Source organism: Apostichopus japonicus, chromosome 14, assembly GCF_037975245.1.
Source record: "Apostichopus japonicus isolate 1M-3 chromosome 14, ASM3797524v1, whole genome shotgun sequence".
In the NCBI taxonomy this organism is placed as follows: domain Eukaryota; kingdom Metazoa; phylum Echinodermata; class Holothuroidea; order Aspidochirotida; family Stichopodidae; genus Apostichopus; species Apostichopus japonicus.
Window position 1 is genome coordinate 7,708,571 of NC_092574.1, and position 22,482 is coordinate 7,731,052.

At 33.0% G+C, this 22,482-nt stretch overlaps 1 protein-coding gene and 1 long non-coding RNA gene across 2 annotated transcripts in view; one reads left to right on the forward strand and one right to left on the reverse strand.

Moving 5' to 3' along the window:
- Positions 1-493: 493 nt before the first annotated feature.
- On the reverse strand, positions 494-20,886 carry LOC139979995 (uncharacterized). Its single transcript, XM_071991321.1, has 5 exons — positions 19,555-20,886; positions 14,195-14,236; positions 5,083-5,306; positions 3,621-4,032; positions 494-3,081 (listed from the first exon to the last, which is right to left on the reverse strand). Exons 1-5 carry the CDS (start codon positions 19,820-19,822, stop codon positions 2,840-2,842), a joined length of 1,188 nt encoding a protein of 395 aa, XP_071847422.1. The 5' UTR covers positions 19,823-20,886; the 3' UTR covers positions 494-2,839.
- LOC139979996 (uncharacterized) overlaps positions 11,382-22,482 on the forward strand; it is a 37,193-nt gene continuing 26,092 nt past the window's right edge. The window contains exon 1 of the long non-coding RNA XR_011797423.1: positions 11,382-11,606. This is a non-coding gene — a long non-coding RNA (uncharacterized lncRNA). The remainder of the gene's footprint in view (positions 11,607-22,482) is intronic.

Consider the following 22,482-nt stretch of genomic DNA (forward strand, 5'->3'; position numbering starts at 1 on the left):
ATTGATGTATTCCTGTGGCACTCTCTTTTGTGGATGATTAATTGTTTATTGGGATATATACTCTATATTGTGACATAAACAAGATAAAAATTCGTCCTTGCAGTTCATCATTTTGCTTTGATCCAATGCTGGCACTGTAAATTGTTGAACCTGATGGTCTGTTTTTGGTTGGTAGGAGGATGGGGAGGAAGGGTGAATTGTATTTGAAACTGTTGTCTAGTAACATAGTTATAAGTAAGTATCCGAACTTGAATATTGAAATGGCTACTTAGCCCGGACGAAATAATGCATGTTTAAGAAGGATAGTATGACCAAATCGACGAAACCCCTCCCCTCCCCTCACCTCCCCCCACTGATCACCCCCGCCCGCCTCTGCCCTCGGCAGCCGCTCATATAAGTTACGGTTCTGTTTCAAGTTAAGTCTATCTAAAAAACGAAAAGTATGGACTTAAAACAAAACAAAAGAGAGACAAAAACTCCATATAAATTCTTTTAAATCTTTGGCGTTCTGTTTCTATCCAATGAACAATCACATGCCTATTAAACACAACCAAAGAAGTAGAAATGAATACAAATTATAAATCATGAAATTCAACAAAAATGTTCAGAAATTTGTGAACAAATTCACTTTACTGCAACCCAAAAACAAACTCAAGATTGTTTCTATGGAGATGACCGCGAAATAGATACTGCAAAACAATTGACCACGATTATCTATGACCTGCTGTCTGAATCGATCCAGCTTACTGACTATAGCATGTAACCGAACACTGCAGAAATCAAGGCAAGTTAATTTGTTTTCAATTTCAGATATTTATCACTGCTTTGTTATAGGTACAGCCATTAATCTACAGTACTGCTGTAATTATAAACACATTTCAAGTCAGGTAATAAAATTTGTCTGTAAATGTGAGCATAAAAATGTAAACTTACAGCCTATTCCTAATTTAGCGTGAAACCTTCTTCCTGTAGACGAATCCAAAATAGCAATGTAAATATTGATATTAATTTAACATTAAATGACCAAGCACTTAAGGAATATTCAATTCAAATAATTCTTAGAGAAGGAATAAGAAACACAATTCCCATTCCTGTTATTTTGATGCCCTTTTGATCTTCAGTACACAATGTTATTTTTCACACATTGAAGCTGTTACGTAATTGGTACAAACCTGCAAATTATATTAGGCGTATTTGTTTCTGACTTGTTCTATTGTATAACAATTAAGTTTACCCGATTTACTTCTTAGCATCTGTAAACTATAACAAAGAGAGTCCCGCTATTTCGTTCATGATACAAGTATAAATTGGCCGATATTTGAATTGATCAAAATTGTCGAAAAATGTCACAAACAGTCGCGCTTGTTACAATTCACATTGCGTGACATAAGAAAAATCCTGATGATTAATTTCAAATAACGGAAACCGTTGATGTTTTCTCACAACAGTGAGGGAAATCCAGTTCACACATTGAATTGGCAATTACCTTGTTATGATATATCTTAATGCATTTACACGTTAAAAAATATCTTATCGATATAGTTAAACGAGGAATTTTGATAGATAATTCTTTCATAGGTTTGATTGCAGCATATTTCGAAAGCGTTCCAAACCAATCTTAATGAAATCCAATTTTGCAGTTTACAAATATCCAAATAATATTTTGATCCTGAAATACCAAAATAAATGTACAAGAAAAAGAAAATGACCGTGCTTAATATTCACAAGTAACTTGCTGATAGATACATCAAACATGATCCTAAAACTGTACATATTTTAAATATACACCCTTGACTTTAATTCATAGCTTACAGTTAATATTATTATAAATACGATGATTATTAGTGTAATGTTTGTTAGCGGTTCACAAGGCATGACACACATAGAAAAAGAAAATCCTCTCAATCATTCGGCATTTATGAACGACAATGGATATTGATACTTAAAAAGGGCCTAGTGGAAATTAAATTTGTTGGTTAATGCAGCTAAGTAAGCAAGGTCCATTGACTAAATGAGTTCAAATTTTAGTCAGTGTTTGAGGGAACGATGTCCAAGGGGAGTGCCTTAAACTTGCTCGAATCCCGAAAATGCTATCACAAGGTGACACTTCAGAGGTTCTATTCAATTCAAACCCATCTTTATTACCGACACGATATCTTTATTCACGAAAGTGTACTTTTCTCTATTCAAGTTGTATTTTGAGAAACATCCTCATCCCCTACCCCTCCTCCTCACATCATATGATTGTTTTCTCCAATGGGTTATATATATTTCCTCATTTTATTTCCTTGAATAAGTATAAGAAGTGACAACGACTATTCCCAACCTTACTGAATTCTAATTTGTTTAAAGTTGCGTTCAGATAAAAAAAACGTATGAATTTACAACGCAAGAAAAGTGTTAAAGCATATCTAACAATTTATGCACCTCATATAATGAAATCTATATTTTCTTTGGTTCAGAAATGAATCATGTAGGTTCTTCTTCACCTAATTCATCAGTGTATTAGGCTCTTCGGTTATCCACTGCCAGTATATTTGAGATTCTTTGGTCACTTGCTCTCTGGGTATATTCAAGATTCGTTGGGGCAGAAGTTGGTGATCCAATGACACAACGGCTTCCTCGTAACTTTTTAGTCAACCTATCTCGCCGGCGGAAAAGCGAAGTTTTGACATACGCATGTATTCTTCCACGAAATATCATACGTCATGCGGACAGGGTTTCGAACGAGCTAATTTTGTTCGGGTCCTGAACTAAAGTGAACTTCACCTCACGGGGGTTGGGGGGGGGGTGTCATTCTTTGTCAGTGTGTCGAGTGCCATCATCGATCGTTATACATTCAGTAATTCAGGGGGAACATACTCGAGTGCGAACCGGATTTCATATGAGATGTTTTAATAGAGTGCATCACAGACGTAGGCGATGGGCTAGCATGTGGATGAGCAAGATGAGAGGCCCCGTGAAAGAGGGAGGAGTATGGGTTGTGATGAAGCGATTGCGAGGCCGAAGCGGTATTGATAGTTGACCAGGAGGGACTCATACTGTTTGCAGTGGTCAAAGGTGAGGAGACGTTTGCCGTCACTGTGGATAACAGGAAGAAAATATGACATTATCAAATGATGAAACATTCTGATACTTGCCGCTTATTTGAGGGATAAGGATCGTATGCTTAGAGACAGATCTTGTCAAACTATACTTGTATATTGTATGAAATACATAAAAGCCGAAAAAAGTAGCGTCGTCGTCGTCATCTTCTTCGTTGTCGGTGACGTCATCGTCATCGACACAATTGTCATTGTCATCGTCACAGTCAACTCTTCGACCTCGTCCTCGTCACCATTATCGTCACCGTCTTCGTCATCGTCATAGTCGTCGTCACTGTCGTCGTTATCATCTCTTCATCGACGTCATGACATTGTCGCCGTCGTCGTCAGCGTCATCAACGTCGTCGTCATCATCATCATCATTATTGACATTATCGTCATTATTACAATTATCATCATCATTATTAACATCATCGTCATCATCTATTATCAATTGTTAAACGGCATTTTCCTTTATTTCACTGAATGAACGTATATACTTATGGCTATCTTTAATAATTGAATAAAAAGACTCACTTCCTGTTAAGCCACTAGCGCTCCCTCCTGTAGCAGCGTGGATACCTGCATTATCTTCCACTTTTTTCTTTTTGCTGACTGTGTTAGTAACTGCTGTTGAATTTGACTCACTGCTGCTACCAGATGATGAATTCCCACCGCTGTTACCAGTCGTGTTTCCTTTTGGTGGTGGATGTGTACTACTTTGGTTAGGATTAGAGGGCGCAGTGCTTGAATTGTTTTGAGTGCTGCTATTGTTATTATTAGTCTCTGCTGCAGGCGTTGTGTCTTCCGTAACTCCGCTATCGTTAACAGATTTCTCGGCGCAGTTGGCCTTGCTGTCTCCTTCGTTATTATTGCTTGCTGTCGAATTGGCAAGAGCATTTGCTCGTTCTGTTTTACGGAATTTAGCACGACGGTTTTGAAACCATACCTGATGGAATAAAAGATGGCGTTATTAGTTAGTGTTTAAGAACGATCCCTCTCTTAAAAGGTATAGAGACTAGTAAGCAGCTTGTATAAAATAAAGAACGAACCAACAAATAACAAACAACAGCAGAAAAGCCAACTTAAAAAGAACTTTAAAGAAATTGTTTTGTAGATGGTTACGTCATGAAGTGTTCACTTTTCGAAACATTTATTATGAAATATGCAAATAATCATAGCGACAAGAAACATGGAACGCCGAATCGAAAGCTTAGACAATCCACAAAATTTAGCTGACATGGGAATACTGTTTGCGATATTAAACATCCACTCTTAAGTCATATTTACAAGCTTATAAACTTAAATTTATTGAGCTATTTTTAAAGTTGCAACTCATACACGAACATCTTTTCATTTCCACTTTTACCTTGGGTTTTAACTTTGCCCCATCTCGAACCAAAAACATAACCGGATAGTAACCCTCAATCAAACTAAGGAATCTCGGTATAGTCTAAGATGTTTGACCGCTTTTAATATTTCCGTTTTATAATCTAACACGGAATATTTGTATCTCAGAAAGTTTTGATTATGTTATTCGCAAATTTATGTTAAACTTGAATGTTGTTTGCTGTGGTTTTGGTGGAATAAAGCAATTACAGTTGATGTTCTAGCTTCCTATTTTTATTTATTTATTTTTTTTTTTTTTGATAAGTGTCAAGTTTGCTTTCGTGCACCAGACGGTAAACTTAGGGAAAAACAAAGATCGAGATGAGGAAACACTTAGTTCATTAAATGCAGATTAAAAAACTTCAGTGTTGTTTGCTGTGGTTTTGGTGGAATAAAGCAATTACAGTTGATGTTCTAACTTCCTATTTTTATTTTATTTTTTTTTCTATTTTTTTTTTTTTTGATAACTGTCAAGTTTGCTTTCGTGCACCAGACGGTAAACTTAGGGAAAAACAAAGATCGAGATGAGGAAACACTTAGTTCATTAAATGCAGATTAAAACAAAACAAACTTCAGATAAAGTACATTATTATAATTCTGTAATGCTTACCTGCACCCTTGCTTCAGTGAGGTCCGTTTTTAGGGCCAATTCCTCTCTCTTATAAATGTCAGGGTAATGTGTTTCTTGGAATGCCTTTTCTAATTCCTTCAGTTGTGCACTTGTGAAAGTAGTTCGTATTCTTCTCTGCTTCCTTTTTTCGTGTAGTCCGTTCGTCGTTGTTGACCCTTCGTGAAGTATGCGGTGCATGTAAGGGACGCCAGCCGTTGCAGATACTAGAGCGAAACAAAGAGAAGAAAAGGAGGAAAATAATAATGAGTTTTCAATTATCAAAGCCACTCTCCGCTCACTTGAACATATAAAATTAATAGAATTATGAAAATATGTTTATATATATATATATATATATCTATATATATATATATATATATATTTCTCGTTTCAATAATCATATTTCATAATGCACGTCTCGTTGAAACTCTACTTATAGGTTCACAGTATATAAGTCCGTGATCCAAGTCCCAATTCTCTTTAAATCGAATCAGAGTCACTAGACTATATTTTATCAGGCCTGAAGTCACGTTCACACCAGTTGGAACAAAGTATTAAGATCTACGATTATGAAATAAATTTAACATATCATTTTTTGTTTAATTCCATAAAATGATGACAAGCGGAGCTATAATAAATAATTCACAAAGATTAATATTCTTCAATAATAATTACATATGCTACGTTCATGTTATTAACTATTATAGCGAGAGAGGTTTTCACCAGTGGTTTTAACAATGAAAACCTTATATCCTAGAAAAAGCACGTACTATATTACTCAAAATTAAGAAAAATGAAATGCAATCAACAGGAACTATATGGACTGTATTAGAATAGTAAAGATTTCCCCCGCGAGGATCTAACGAAGATATTACCTTTCCATGTGTGGGGATATTTTATTATTATTACTATTATTGTCAATATTGTTATTATTCATGTTATTCTTTCTACATAATTTTATATTGGTTTTCTTCATGTCACGTCTTCGGTATAATATTTATACTTTAATATTCGATAGCACAAATAAATATTAGACATAAATTGCGCGGATACTGTATCATATAGTTAACGAATCTTTAATATAATTCTTTTCCCATAACTCTTTTGCCACCAACCGCGACAGATGGGGAACCGCCGTCCGTACCCGCAGCTTGACGAGCTATTTCTTCCCATTGATTTTCTGCCGAATTATTCTTTTCTCTATCTCCCTGTCTCTCTATCTCATTTCGTGGTTTCGCCACCTTTCCCCTATTCTCTCGTTGTCTGTGAGTCATTGACGCGAATAATTTTTACCGTACACCCATCGTCCATATCACTCCTTGTTTAAAAACTCGTATAACGCGAACTAGTTAACCGGAAACCAATTTAAGTAAGTGATTTTATAGTCAAGGAAAACTCACATGTTTAAAAGCCATGGTAACAAAAAAACAAAAAAAAATATGTAAAGAAAGAAACGTTTTAATATTTAAGTTTTTTTTCCCTCTATCTCTCTCTCTTCAAATAGACATATTTTCGTATGTCACACAGTTCCATTGATTCTACTTTAGTAGGATTGTAAAAAAGCGACCAGTTGTTGTTTTAAAGTAATTAGCTAATTGCTTTAAAACGGGGTGTCCTACTCAAAATGGAGTTTCATTACGAACTATTGTCAAGTTGCATTGTATTATAATTATTATTTAGTACTATTATTAATGTACAACGATATGTGTGGAAAACCCAACAGAGTCAGGGTTTGCATATATTAATACCACATTTAAAGATTAATGTCAAACCCAGTGCGTCCCTTCCTATTCGTAATATTGGTAATATGATCGTTATTGTTGACTGATAATCATTGTTTAATTATCATTATTATTATTATTATTAAACACAAAAGGGTTTTCATTTTTAAACTTGCATATTGTCTGCACGGTCATTATTTTGGGTTTGTTTTACTAATAAAAGGATGGTTTATAATGTTTGCTGTTTGTGATTATGTGGTTGTATAGGAATACTATTTGTACTCGTTGAAACAATTTAGTCCGACTGGGTGCAGTCATCAGGTACTGGTTTGCGGTCGTATTATGTAGAAATATAACTGGGTTTTAGACTATCGACAATAGTAAGTTTTTTAATTCATTACAAAACTGTGGTTTAAGGAAAATAATAACCAGTCGACACGCACTTCTTCCAAGTGCAGATAGATACGGTAAAAGTTTGGGGTTAAGAAAACTATTTAATACCAAAAAAATCAGATCACCAACACTATCATGTAATTAACAATGCAAACATATCACGTTAATTTCAAGAATTTCAACAACAAAAAGAAATTCTCCTTTTCTCTCTCGTTTCATATTTATTTAAAAGCTTCAATTAATTTTTTTATGGGTGATATGAGGTATATCTTTTTACCGTTGAATGACGTAATGAATCATATTGTTCAATCTAGCATTGCAAGTTTGCTTAACTGGTGACATCTAGTTATGTTATGTTATTGTACAACAACACGACTTGTAAATGTAAGGCTATTGTTTAGGCCTCAACCAAATGACCTCTTTTCCCCCTTTATATATACTTTTGCTGTAGCTTTGCAATTCACAGTTATAATGCCCTCAAAGTAATTAGTTTTGAAAAATATCATCTCCGCTATATATATCACTTTGTTTCAACGTTAGGATACTATGGAGTATTTTGCATCTAGTGAAAACTTAGGCCTATAAACCTACATGTAATTTTTGTACGAAGTGTGAGATGATGAGAAGTGTGAGATGTTTCCATAGTAACAAGGGAGTGAGGGTGCCGATCTACCTAGGGGAAGGAAACGGCATGAACTTAACTTGATCCTTAGATTTAATGGGACTAAAACCAAATCGCTGCAATAATATTAATTGTAAAACAATACACACATATATATATATATATATATATGCGTGTATATATATAAATATATAAATGTATTTATATATATATGTATATTTACGTATATGGTTATCCTCAACTTTGCTTCATTCTCGTAAAGTTCAAATGGGTATTTTCTATAAACAGGTGAGCCTTAGGTTAAGGATCGCCTGCACACCTCACATGTTATTTTCATTTTCCTCTCACAAGTTCTCCGCCAAGTGTAAAACTATGAAGAAAGTAGAAAGCCGCCATTCGCAAAGACAAACGTATCCAGCTCCGATTAATTTCTATCTGTCTTTTGGTTTGCTCCAAGCGACTAATTAGCGAGAGAGCCTTCTATGCTCGATCACCGGCCGCAACGTATCAAGTCAGCGTTTTCATCTTTCATGTCATACACATACCAAGCTTTTCCAATTCTACATTTTCTAGTTTTTCTTTTTCTTTTTTCTTTTTCCCTTTCTTGACTTTCAAGAATTGCTGCCAGCCCCCGAGGAGGTAAATTTAATCTTACCGTTCAAACACTTGTCCTATTTGCCGGTGCATCTCCCCTTAGCCTAACCACCAAAGAGCCCTAAAACTCACAACTTGGAAAATCCTTCTCAGTCATGTGAATGCAGTCACTTCGGGGTTAATTTTTGATCAAATCTACGAAGAAGGGAATCTTCTCTCTTTTTTTTATCTCGTCCAACTGATTCTGCTATATATTTCTTTCTCCGTGGAAGGTACATCAGTCGATGGGACTAACGATAGGCCGACACATGTCGCAACGGGGACACAGAGAAAATTTCCCGCGTAAATTTCCCGCGCAAATTGAAAGTGGAAAGTTTTTTCGAGCCTTTAAACCGCTACAGGGCCCGTATATTCTATGGAATCGTAAATTTGATTTATTCCAGCCAGCCTCAATGTATTTTATTTAATTTCAGTTCGTGAAGAATATAGACAGGGTGTCGGGGTGTCTCGGCAAAAGATAACAAATCGAATTTTAACGAGAGGAAGAGTTTTTATTTGCTGGTGAAACAGCAGGTATAAGAATAATAATACAGTTTGATACGTTCTAGAAACGTCGATTGGAATGATACGACCAACTTCAGTCCTGCCGACAAATAAAATCAGTTGTGTGCCCGTTGGGTGCGAATGTTATGATTAGGTTATGTCTTGAAAAATAGTGAACACTACGCAAGAAATAAACATAGCGAGCGAATGTCCTGCATAATTGAAAGGGTGACGCGAAAGCTGTTAAAACATTCGCTCAACTCGTTTGCATGCTAAACTATACACGCCCCCTCGGGATGATTCCCATCAGCCACCGCGCCAAACTCTCCCGCAAAAAGCAACATTATTCTCTCCCTTTTCAGGTCATTACGCTACTTGTTATAGATAACCATTTCCTTCCGCCGTGAATCATTTATAGAAACAAAAATTACGCACGAGAAAAAAAAAATCGAAGTCACGAGACCAAACATACAAATATTTGTTCATATGTCTGGCAATGATTTTTGTGTTTTTCTCGACATTCTTTCATTCATTCATCCATCCATTCATTCATGCATTCGTTCATTCATTCATGCATTCATCCATCCATTCATGCATTCATTCGTTTATTTATTAATATATATATATATATATATATATATATATATATATATATATATATATATATCATGAAACGTGGAGAAGTCTCCAATTATTATAACAGTCCTAAATGTATAGCTTTTAGTAGATTGGTTAGCAATGTTTTCCAACTTAACTAATATCTCTCAAATTAAAGTTGCATTTAATCTAACTGGGACAATCTCGTATGTATTATTTTCAATCACTGAAACTTAAAAGGCTAGTAATAAATTAATTTAATTTCAATCCTAAACATTTCTTCGATACCCGGACACCTTCACACAGCAGAAATAACAGATGTTATTTTACTTGGAAGAAGTGAAAAAAACAAATTCCACTTTTAATTAACTATTTGAATCTAACTCAACATGCTAACATTGGTATGGAGTTTTGCTTTCGCTGAGCATCAGAAAAGTTATCAAAATGAAGTTTTAAACAAGAAGCTAAATGAAAAATATATCTGTTTTAAGACATAGTTTACAGCATACTACAGATATTAACTCTAAAAGAATATTTCTAAAAATCTTGAATTGAAAGATTGGCAGCATATTGAAAAATAAATAATATATATAAAAAAGTGGAGACGCTTAAATCCGGTAACAGGTCAACAAGTGTCAGATTCGCTTTGCAAAAGATTTGGTAACCGCCTAAAAGAGGAGCAAATAATTAATAAAAATTATATCGCTTGCTTGTTATTTTCTAATTTAGGTTCGTCTTATTCTTTGTATTTTTAATTATTTAAATTGAAATTAGCAGAAATTGATGCATATTCGGTGTATCTTGTGGCTTGCATGTAATACTTTCTACGATTGGAATTCGTTTATCAAACAAGAGTAAAGGAACGTAAATACTCCGCAACTGCAGGCTTAAGCCGGGGAAAATCTTCCGCAATCGCACATCTTCAAAATAATAAAATTAATAATACTAATAATAATTAACTTACTTATTAACAATTGTTTTGTTAAATTTCTATCATTGCTGTAAATGAAAACACAGGCAGAACTTGAAAGCGGATACAACGAAAGACGACAACCGGATACGAAAATATTTGTTAATGTTTTCTATAAGAACAAAAAGGCATCAATTGTTTGAAGATGTTGTAAACATTTTACGGTCGGTGTATCGAAACATTAATGTTACCATATATGCAGGCCGACTGCAGCATTCACCTACAATATTGTTAAGTATGTTGCTATACATTTTTCACTTGGCGGCAATGCGATTGATAAACAAGAAGTTCTCGTTTATTCCCCGGTGGTCGCGATGCGACAGAAACACGCCATCAAACGGATCAATGAAAACTCGACACTTAAAATTGAAAATCAGTTTAGCTGTGGGCCCAGTTCTAGACTCCCAACAAATAAAAATGTTAAATAAATTTGCTTTTTTACTTCCTCTTTATCTCTCTCTCTCTCTCTCTTCGTTTTACTTGAAATTTATCCCCAATAACCCTCGTGTAGAGAGACTTGACGGTGAAGGAGTAAAGAAAGATAAAAAAAAAAAATGTTAAGTTGGTCGAGTTATACACCCGTCGATGGCGAAATGATATTATCCCCACCTTCCATAACCACATTACGAGAGAAATTCACGCGGTAAAATCAAATAAGGGGTAACGACAAATCACATAATGAACGATCATAGAGTACAGTTAAAGTACTCGAAAAACAAAACCAGTCTTGGTGATCAAATTAAGGGGCTCCACCGAACGACGAAGATTCCACTGATATGATTTGGAAAAGAGATAACTTTGTTTGGGAAGGTTTGTGCACGTTGAAGGTAAATATATAATTCCATAAGGATAGGCTAGAATGAAGTTAAGAAAGAAAAAAATGTATATATATATAAAGAGTTGAAGTCTTGCCCGATGAAACATTTAGCGAGATGTTCTTATCACTGCATACCGATTCAATTGGGATATTATAACGTTGGAAATATCTTGGTTATACTTATACTGGAGTCAATCATTTGCTTTATCAAATACTGGAGAAAATATATACATATTTCGTAAACCTGGAATGACAGCTACAAACCCGGTATAATATAACTTTTTTTCTTTTTGTCTTTTCTTGTTGTTATTATTATTATTATTATTATTGTTGTTGTTGATCCTCCTCTTCTTTCCTAATATCTAGAAAAAAAGTTACCTTGGCTTGCTGTAATTCTTTATATTTTTGTTTGGAATTAAAGTTGAATATTGTAATCAGTATAATTTGTTAGCTAGTAACACTCAGTTAACTTATTCATAGACAGAAATCTCTCTTGTGAAAAAGTGTCGTGATTTTTTTACTTTTTTTTTTTGCATTGTGCGTAACACGCGAGTCACTTGTCATAGACCACGCCCACCTTCGCGCTCGCAGACATGTCAATCAATTTAGTCAAGCTCTTCTACAGAGGCGCGTTGGAGTTGAAATGTTAAACTTTAGCTATTCTTCGGCCATTTTAACGATGACAATAATGTTAACTGTTTCCTCCTTTTTTTTGGGGGGGGGGGGGGTGAATGGCCAATTGTTCTAGTTTTTTGTTGTTGATATTAGTCTATCTGCAAGACAAAGTTTATAAAGATATATTGTATTGTATTTTACTGTATTGTTTTGTTTTCTATTGTATTGAAAAATTCACGCACGTAGTTCTAGGAATAATTAATAACTATGTATGTTATCGCCTTTTACACTTAGCCTACGTGTTCTGTTATTAATTTTTCCGATTTATTATACAACTTAAGAATTATGAAGCCATTGTTTTTTCTCTCAAAGATTTACCTTCCTCACTTCGTGCAATGAAAAGGAGCAGCAAAAGTTAAGGTATTTTTGCAACTTTTTGCGAGTTTGTTTTGCGATTTTTCTTGAAATTTTGCAGAGCCTTTCAAACAATGCTCAGCATAGAATTACAAAACATTTAAATTAAGACACCGATCAATACCATGTCTCAATAATACAATGTTAATTGCAGGTAATGAATCCAATTCAATATTTTATTTTTTTCACCCAGAAACTATTAATCAGATACAAGAACGGAAACCAGATATGTTCAAGTATTCTTGGCTATATTCAAAATAGCCTATGCTTGGTGGGTTGGTGGAACAGTATCATACCCAAAATGAACGCTAAAATGTAGAATAACTATATAACTATATATATATATATATATATATATATATATATATATATATATATATATATATATATATATATATATATATATATATATATATATATATAAATATTATATATATTAAATATATTAAATATATATATTAAAGGTTGTAGAGCAAAGATACATTCTTTGGGAAACCTTGGGAATGATGACGTCTTAATTCAGGTTCCAAATATAACAATAAAATAATAATTCGTTTAAAAGTCAAAAGGATCACAGATGAAAAATAATTTTTCATCATCTTGCAAGGCCCTCCTTGACCAGAAAACTGAAATATTTCTGAAAATTTGATAGTTCAATTCTTACCCACCCAAAAATCAGACGACAATCCAATTTTATAATTTTTAGCTTCCTTTTCTTCGAAACAAGGATTGCATTTATCGAATATAGAAAAATATCGCTTCAATTCATCAGTCAATTAATGAATTTACACTTCTCAGAACTCAGAACTACCTTTGTGTTCTAAACATGCATCATGGACTCTATGCATGTCTAACATATTTATATATATATATATATATATATATATATATATATATATATATATATATATATATATATATATATATATATATATATATATATATATATATATATATATGTATATGTATATATATATATATATATATATATATATATATATATATATATATATATATATATATATATATATATATATTATAGGCGTGTAAGCGTTGTATGCTTGTGTATGTCTAAGCGCGTTTCTAAGTTGCATAAAGGTATCAATGTGTTTTCAAATCACTAGCGATTAGAGTTAGACAATCTGTTCTCGTTTCGTTTGGGCAATAATTATAATCAGTACATTCGAAATTGTCACTTATGTTCCTTTATTGTTGTCTCGAGACCCCGCCTCTGTTGAAGATCCCGCCCATCTTAAAGACTCCGCCCATTAAATAGTTAAGATTGTTTTTATTCCAACAAACACAAACATTATAGGGATCATTCTCTTATTCTATTATGCTTATTTACATTCTACTTAGCATATTTCAGTAAGTGCCCAAACCGCACTAGAATTGACTTCTATATAGTTACCGCAGTGCATTGAAGCATACTGCAGTGACATATATACTTGTATTTTATTTATTTATTTTGTTACAGAAAAGTTTTTTAGTTTTATTTTAACTTGAACCGATGAAAGGTCAAACAATCAAAATATACTCTATAAAATTGTTATACTTATATGTGATTTCTCTTAAGCTTTTGGAAACTTACGATCGTCAACAATTTTGTTAAAAATACTGTTCCTTAGTTGAATTTGTTCTTAACGAACAAAATTGCTTCTTAAGTTCAATAAATGCGAATAATACACCCCTCAAAGAGAGAAAACAATATTTATATCTGTTGCTGCCCCTCAAATTTTTTTTTTGGGGGGGGGGGAATTCTATGGTTGACAAATATATATATTTGAATGATGTATTTGATTTTAAGAAAAGAGAGAGAAACTTACCATTGCGATGCCACACGTAATCTGTCTTTAGTTGAGAAATATCTGATGAGATAAAAAAGTAATGAATTAGTAAACTAAACGTTCAGGTTTGAAAATTGATAACCGAAGCTTCCATTACTGTATTATTTAAGTTTTTATTTTGCAAATGTATCATTTCTTGAGTCACATCAATCCCTTTTGTATGGATATAAAGTGTATAATTACAATTTAATCTTTGTGTTCTTTATTTCCGTTCGTTGCAAAAGAGAAGACAGAAACTTGTTGAAATATATAGCAAACATTTAGAAGAAAATAAGAATAAACTATACCAACAACAAATATCCACAAATAAGAAATAAATATAGTGATTAGGTACACGAACGCGATACCTTATAAGAGGGCGAAACATAAGTATACTTATTTGTTGTGCCATTTAATATTCGGTACAATGTGGGATGTATTAATGCATCTTGGTGTATATAAGTGCATCTTGGTGTATATTAATGCATTTTGGTGTATATTAGTGCATCTTGGTGTACCGTATATTGGGATATCGTGGTGTATATTGGGATAGAGTGGTGTATTATTGGTGTATCGTGGTGTAAATTAGTGCATCTTGGTCTATGCTAGTATATAAGCTGGAATAGTTTTGATTGATAATTGCGTGCATGTTAATCATAAAATCACAGGCACTACAAGTACAAGGGTTCGCTTCGAATGTTTGGAATGAGATGATTGAGAACGGTAGTGTAAACAAATTTTCATAATTATTCAACAACAAAGAAAGGTGTGAAATTTAGGAGAAAATCATTATTACCAACAGTGAAACATTAAATTACTAGTGTATCGTCCCGTAAATCTGGGTTAGTTTTCGATTAATGTGTGAAGAAAGATTCATGTTTGTTACGCATCCTAACAAGAAATCTTCGTTTCCTGCCATTTCGAAATGTTATTATTATTATCAAAATAGGAATTTAATTACCGGATGAGGATCATCATTCTTCTTCTATTAACGATGGAAAACCGACATAACTGAACGTTTATGCATTCCCTTGAAAGCTACCTATAATATCGCAAATTCAAGAAATTGTTAGACAATTTAGTTAACAATATTTATGAATGTTTCCTGTACTTTCTTGGCATTTAGGTTTTAGTTCTTAATTATAAAATGATTGATTACTTAGAGAGAGTAAGTGAATTTAACTTCATTAAGAATTTAATGGTGACATCTATCAAAAGTACACCGGCTGGTTTTTGTTTAATAAGATTACATTAATTTTATCTCGCAGCTTTATATAAATTACTATATATTATAATTAAACGATTAGGAAATCACACAATTTGTAGTGGTGAAAACTACCTATTTAGAGGTATACCAGCCGATCATTTTCTAACAAACTAGTTGAGATTTATTATAGAGTATTAACTTCTTTTCTTTAAAGTCTTCTTAATTTCAAGTAATAACAAGATGTGTTTTATACTTTAATAATATTTCTTTATACATTTCCTTGTATTGTTTTACATTTTGACTTTCGTTCTCTAGTACAATTGATGTCATATATATTTAGATTATTTGTTCGGACCTCATTCACCCCCCCCCCCCCCGGTCTCTCTCTCTCTCTCTTATTTTTTTTTTTGTTTATTGGCTCTCTACATTTTCTTCTACATTCTGATCGTTTTGGTCTCTTTTCTGCAGTATCACCGAGACAAATATGCGGCTTTAAATAAGGACATATGAAGGTTTATTTTTTGTTCATTATTGAAAATTTAAATTTTGAACGATATGAAATGATGAAAATGTGTCTATATTAATTAAAGAGAATTTGTGCTTTCCAGTAAATTCATTCAGAGCCGAACGGTCTGATGTAGTTCAATAACTCAAAAGACGTCAAAAAAATATAATTTAACGAAAAATTAGGGCGGGGTGGGAGGGGAATATCAGGCATTACGAACGAGGTAGCTAACGCAACCAGAATTATCCCATTGATAAACCGGTTCTCCCATCATGTGGTATATTTCATGGGAAACTAAATGATAGAACGTTAAATGATGTCAAGAAATTACGCACAGTATCATTCAGTTAACCTTAGCGCCATTTCTTTTTAAATAGTCAAATCATATGGAACATTTTTGAAACGTCTATAACTTTTGTGAATATTTCGTTTCTCAAAATATGTATATATATTTTAGGTAACAATTTTGTTGTTGTTGGAAGTTCCTTTTCTCTATTCTAATCAACACATATATTGAACCACTTTATCTCTGCTGCTAACAATATCATCCAATGCAGAGATTTCGCCTTGTAATACCGTTCATAGACGCGTAACCGTTCAAATAGAATACAGATAAGTTATATAGAATACTTAAACTATATAATAATACTTTTTATAAAATATTATAATAACTTATAAGTCTTGTTCTTTCCATTGGTTGTCTACTAATTGTTAAATACTTTGCTATATTCAGATTATGGTTTACTAGTTTGTGTGTGTGGGTGTATATATATATATATATATATATATATATATATATATATATATATATATAAATATATATATATATATATATATATATATATATATATATATATATATATATATATATATATATATATATATATATATATATATATATATATATATATATTATATATATATATATATTACATATATTAATCTTATAATAAATAATTAATGCTATGATCTGATTGAAATATTAAGTAGTCATGACTTTTATAGGTTTACAACATGCAGTATTTAATAGCGAAGTATAAAATTAATAGTAAATTTATAATGGTCTTAGTTAGATGTCAAGTATGGATTGCGTAGTTTGTATTGCAATCCATGGTCTCTCATTTCTCAGCCAGAAATATTTCAATAAGTGGGTCATAACGGACGTTAATAAATATCCAATTTAGCAAATTGAAAAATTCGAGTTAGTTAGCTCTGGAGAAAAGGGAAACCAACTTGCTACAGGCGAAGTTATCCTACTATTTACTCAAGTTTAAGATAGGGATTGGTTGAAATATTTCTAGAAGTAGGAGAGAAGATAAGAATAAAATTTACGATAAAACACCTCAAAACTGTACAATACAAAGTTTCCTCTGAAATGTATATGATTTGTTGTTGACGTATTATATAGAAGACTATTCTAATAAACATAAGTTTTATTATCATAAGAAAAGTAAGACACTTATAAACGACTGAAAACAGCCAGCTTTGATTTGATTTTACGTACGGCAAAGTAACGATTTTATACATTAAATTGGGTGGTTGCATTAAGTTGATACCATAAATATTTTTATCTTTATTTCTCTGCTACTACATTTGAATTTCAAAAAGATACAAGCCAACGGTCACTTAATATGATGATAATTCCAATATTTCTTAAGCCACTAGACAAAGGAACTTATTGGTCACGTTATTCAGAAATCGTTTTGGGAACTCGGAAACCACCCACAGTTGGTTAATAAAGGTGTGTATCAAATTTGATTTCAAACTTTTTTGTTATCTTCAATGAAGTGGGAAGTTCTTTCATCAAACACTTCAATAATTTTAAGTTCCAATATTTGTCAAGCTTTTGATACATTTACTCTACTTTAAAAAGTGATACAATAAAAAATAAGATAAAAATCATCTCACAAAAGAAACGAAAAACAAAACATGAACCAGATTAGAAGTTCAAATGTTAATATGAAATTTTGAAAAATCAAAATATGAAAAATAGTCTTCTTATTATTATACCTTTTCTTGTATTAATCTCACATCGATGAATTTTTTAATAGTTTCGATAATGCGACAAGGCTTCCGCGTGTGTTAATTGATTAATAATAAACAAAGACAATAGAAACAACCATAGCGATAAACTTGATAACTCTTAAAACGTATATGGATACATTTGCACTAACATATCAGTTAGCGGTAACAGAAATCTACCGTGTGGCAGAATTAAAGGCAAATTAAATTATTGATCAACATATAATCATATTTACAACAATTTGTTTCAATTACGTCATGTTTACATACCATCCATACTCCAGAGAGCAGTATGAAAGTGGAATAGTTACTCTACTGCTTCAAGTGTAATTATTTGTGATATTTTTTTCCCTTTCTCTGTTTATTTTCTTAAATGGCATTTCGAATAGTAATAATTAATATTTTGTTAATATTATTTTCTTATGTTTGTATGTTTCTTTAATAAATACCAATCTTCTTTGCGGTAAATAGAAACGTTTTGAGACTTAATGAAGGATGACCTGATAACTGAACGTTGAATAAAAAGTATTATAACTGTATTTTGCGTTGATTTCTACAATCCGATGGTATTCAAAGTGATTAGAAGCGAGGTAATATCTCTAAAAACGTTATATGTTAATTTAGCTCACCGAAACGACTATGCCAAGCAAATGATTTTCAAATGTTTGCTAATGAAAGAATTAAGCAATTTATAATATTGTGCGATCCAAAACGTTCTGTTTCTTTTATTAAAATCGTTAATAACTCGCTAATCAGTAGCGACGAGATGATGTTAATTCACATAATGTTCCTTCGTTATGGATTTGAAGGCTATTAAATTAAATGTGAATTCTACGTGGCTTGATTATATTAAACGAAATCGTTGCTTATATATATACATAGTAAGTCAATGTAATTAAAATAAACACTGTCTGGTAATTACGTATATGTAAATTTTATTCAAATTCTGTAATGACATTTAGTTTCCGCTATAACTAAATACCTTGTGTCATATAATAGCCGCAACTGATCGATAACCGGACAGTTTCTAAGACTTCAAAGAGCAAAAGAAAATGAAAACTCTAATAACTTTGAAACGATTCGATCGCATCTTCTTTGTTTTACATATATACAGTTATAACAAATGTACAAGTTGTTCAATACTTGGCAAGTATTTCACTTGAATTTTTCCCGTTTGGCAGTAGTGAATACTGTTAGAGAGGACAGTTCGTACACCATGGCACAGGAAAAATGCATAACGTTAGCAACACAATGACATTGTTTTACCCTATTCCGATTTTGTTATTGTTGATGTCAGGTCTGGGAATTAACTTTACGCTAACAATATTAGTACAATATTACTGCATGTTAAAGAGAATGTGTATTAATTGGAGTTACAATGAAAGTTTGTGTACCGTTATATTAACTTCATTTGCTATGAGAGATCTTAAATGTGGGGCAACAACTTACGATGCTTTTAAGTTGCGGGTTTCTAGGATTTGCAGTACATCGTTCTGTGCCTATTTCAGCCATTCCTGTACGCAGGGAGGCAGACGATATATAACCCGCCATACAAGAAAGCTTACTATAAGGGACAAGAGCAAACATTTAAAAACATTTATGAGAAAGAATGCTGATAGCACTTACCGCTTGAGTAAGGAGAACACTGTGGTACTTGTTGGTGGTCCATCATAGAGGCAAGGTTACAGGCACTGGCCATACCACTAGGGGAGCTTCCATACCCCATGGAGGAACGTAGGCCGCTGTATGGGTAACCCGGTTGACTTGGTTGGTGCGACCCTACCGCTGACGAAAACTCCCCGTAGCTGGTGGGGATCCCTAAGCTGCTCCCCTCCATACCGCCCAAACAAGAATCATAAGCGTTTTGGCTGAGATAGGATGAATAATCCATCATTTTACGAGATTTGGATAAGATTTGACTTATCTTCAACACCAGGAAATTAAAAAAGAAATTTGTTTACAGGCTTCTTCAGAAACGTTTGTAATATATAGTGTAGGTTGTATGAGTCGCCACGTGGACAACGGTCATTACTGTCAGCGATTCACGGTGAAAAAAAAAGTGAAAAAAGATCTCCAGCAGCACGCTTATTGAGAACGTCGGGTTAATGCGATAAAGTCTAATCAAGTAACGAAGGATTAATGGATTAGAAACTATGGTATTCGGTTTCTTTCGCTTTACCAATACACTCGTTTGCGAATAAGTTTTGTGTTAATCAAAGTGAAGAATCCTTGATGAATAACAAAAAGTTAAACATAAACAAATCTTGAATCTTCATAAAATAATTGCCTTGAGAAAGTTATCGAAAAGTCCTTCAAGATTCAATTTATTGTTTTAAATACTTCTAAATAATTCGCGGCTCTAGTCCCTCGACGAAGCAGCAATTATAAACGAATTTAATTACGTTAATCAGATTGTCTTTTACAGAATTTAATTTTCAGAGCCTCCACGATACCAAGAGGAAAAAAAAATGACAAGGATTGTTGACAAAGTGCCGATGGAGTAAAAGAAAAAAAATTGTCGAAATAGTTTTCCACTTCTTGAAACAAATAGGCAAAAAAATGGCTACTTTTGTTTCTCTGTTTTGACAATTTGGTCAGAGAAAACTTGTGTAAGCTAGAAATTACTTGAGATTATTTGCAAAAGGCAAGAAAAAAAGTTTGTAGAAAATTGTCTTTCTTCAAGAAATGCTTGTTCGAATTCAAGCCACTCGCGGTTCCCGCCAAACGACAAGTGAACTCACAAATCACATTAAGATGCCCACTATTGAGAATCAAATCCTATCCGACAAGTTCTTAAAAGAAGAAACACAGACTTGTAAATAATCGTACGTTATATGAAGTTTCTTCACTGCGTTCCTTTTACTGGTCCAATGAGTTTGCTACGTGCGGTCTACGTTGTTAGCATTGATCGTGACGAGGCAGCTTGGGTCTAATTTGATTGGTTGAAGTTACGCTCGCTTGTCGACCAATTCCGCGATGTTGGATTTTGCAGTTTGCTGTTTACGAACTGGGTTTGTCTTCGCTTCAGTGACCCCGGTCAGTCTAGTTTCTTTCTATACTCTAAAGGGTAGAACGAAAAGAAGGAAAAGAAGAAGAAGCCCATTTCATTTTGTCGAGATAGCTAATGAAGAGCCATTTACTGTTCTTCTTTTTTTTTTTACTGTACTCCCACTTTTAAAGCTAAGTATAGTTATCACCGCACGTGTAATCATGCTTTAATACACTTTTCTTTATCTAATTTGCTACGTAATTAGGAGATATTTGCCATTTTTAAGATTAAACTGCCAATAAGTCTATTCATCGAGCTGTTTCGAAGGGTGAAATTCGTTGATTAAGCCTCATAGTTGGTAACATATCTTTTCATTCTTTTTTATCTTTTAAAGTGGCGTTTCTTCAGATTCTCGTCCTTATACTTTTCTCTTTATTTCTCTCTTTCTTTATTCTCTCTCTCTCGCTCGAACACTTCAATTTCTTTAAAAAGTAGATCGAGTCGACCTGTTTCGTGGGGAAAAATTTCTTCGATGAATCGCTGGAAATTTGAGTCACAACACAGGTTGTGCTAACGAAGGTTCAAAAATAGTTTTCACCCCAAATTTATATGCATATATATATATATATATATATATATATATATATATATATATATATATATATATATATATATATATATATATATATATATATATATATATATATATATATATATATATATATATATATATATATATATATGCTGTATATAATATATAATGTTGTATAGTGGTTTGAATCAAAAACGAGTGTAGAAATTAACCGCTAGACTTACAATGTAGCTTTATATATCTCAAGGCCTATGCTTTCATCTCTCTTTTAGAATTTTAGTCATCGTTCACAGAACCTTTTTGGATAATTAAGACGTATGGAGTAAATAATAATAAAGTTATATCTGCCCACTGCGCGACTTAGTTCGGTCGCTTTTGTTAGTTCGCGTGTCCGACACACGCGGGGTGTGCGTCGTGGGACCGTTAATTGATTGCATGGGCGGGGCTTATTTGTGTATAGGACTGAGACTTAAGTCACTGCTATGTAAAGGGAAATCGGTACTTTGGCAAAAGTTATATTTTACGGGCGTTTTATGTCAGAAAATGTTCGTCGCACTTTTTTCTTTCTAGAGACAAAAAAAAAAAAAATCAGAATGTTATGTTATGGTATTTATAATTTTACATTGAGCAGACCAGAAATGATCAAATCGCGTACATACAGGAATGAATGTCAATGGGGGAGTTGAATATCTTCTAGATGACTGCATTTAAGAACATAGCCTTATGGCAGGAAGATATCGTATGTTAATATCATATGATATCATAACACGAGTTATCCCGACACTGGCTGATACGCAAGAGTATTGACACATGTCACATTACAGTGGTAGGACAGGTTAAGTAACTGTATAGTCGACATGTAGTCGGCCTGTAGTCAGCCTGTAGTCAGCATGTAGTCAACAATAACGAAATAAATAGCTCAACAGAATCTCAGCAGTACAGTAAATATGTTCTGTCTGTGCTAGAATTAATT

Bases quoted from the DNA above. Each gene is read 5' to 3' on its own strand.
- LOC139979995 (XM_071991321.1), bottom strand. From the start codon at position 19,822: ATGATGGATTATTCATCCTATCTCAGCCAAAACGCTTATGATTCTTGT. The intron at 14,237-19,554 runs GTAAGTGCTATC...TTATCTCATCAG, and splicing joins GTGTTCTCCTTACTCAAGCG to ATATTTCTCAACTAAAGACA. The intron at 5,307-14,194 runs GTAAGTTTCTCT...GTTTCGCTCTAG, and splicing joins TTACGTGTGGCATCGCAATG to TATCTGCAACGGCTGGCGTC.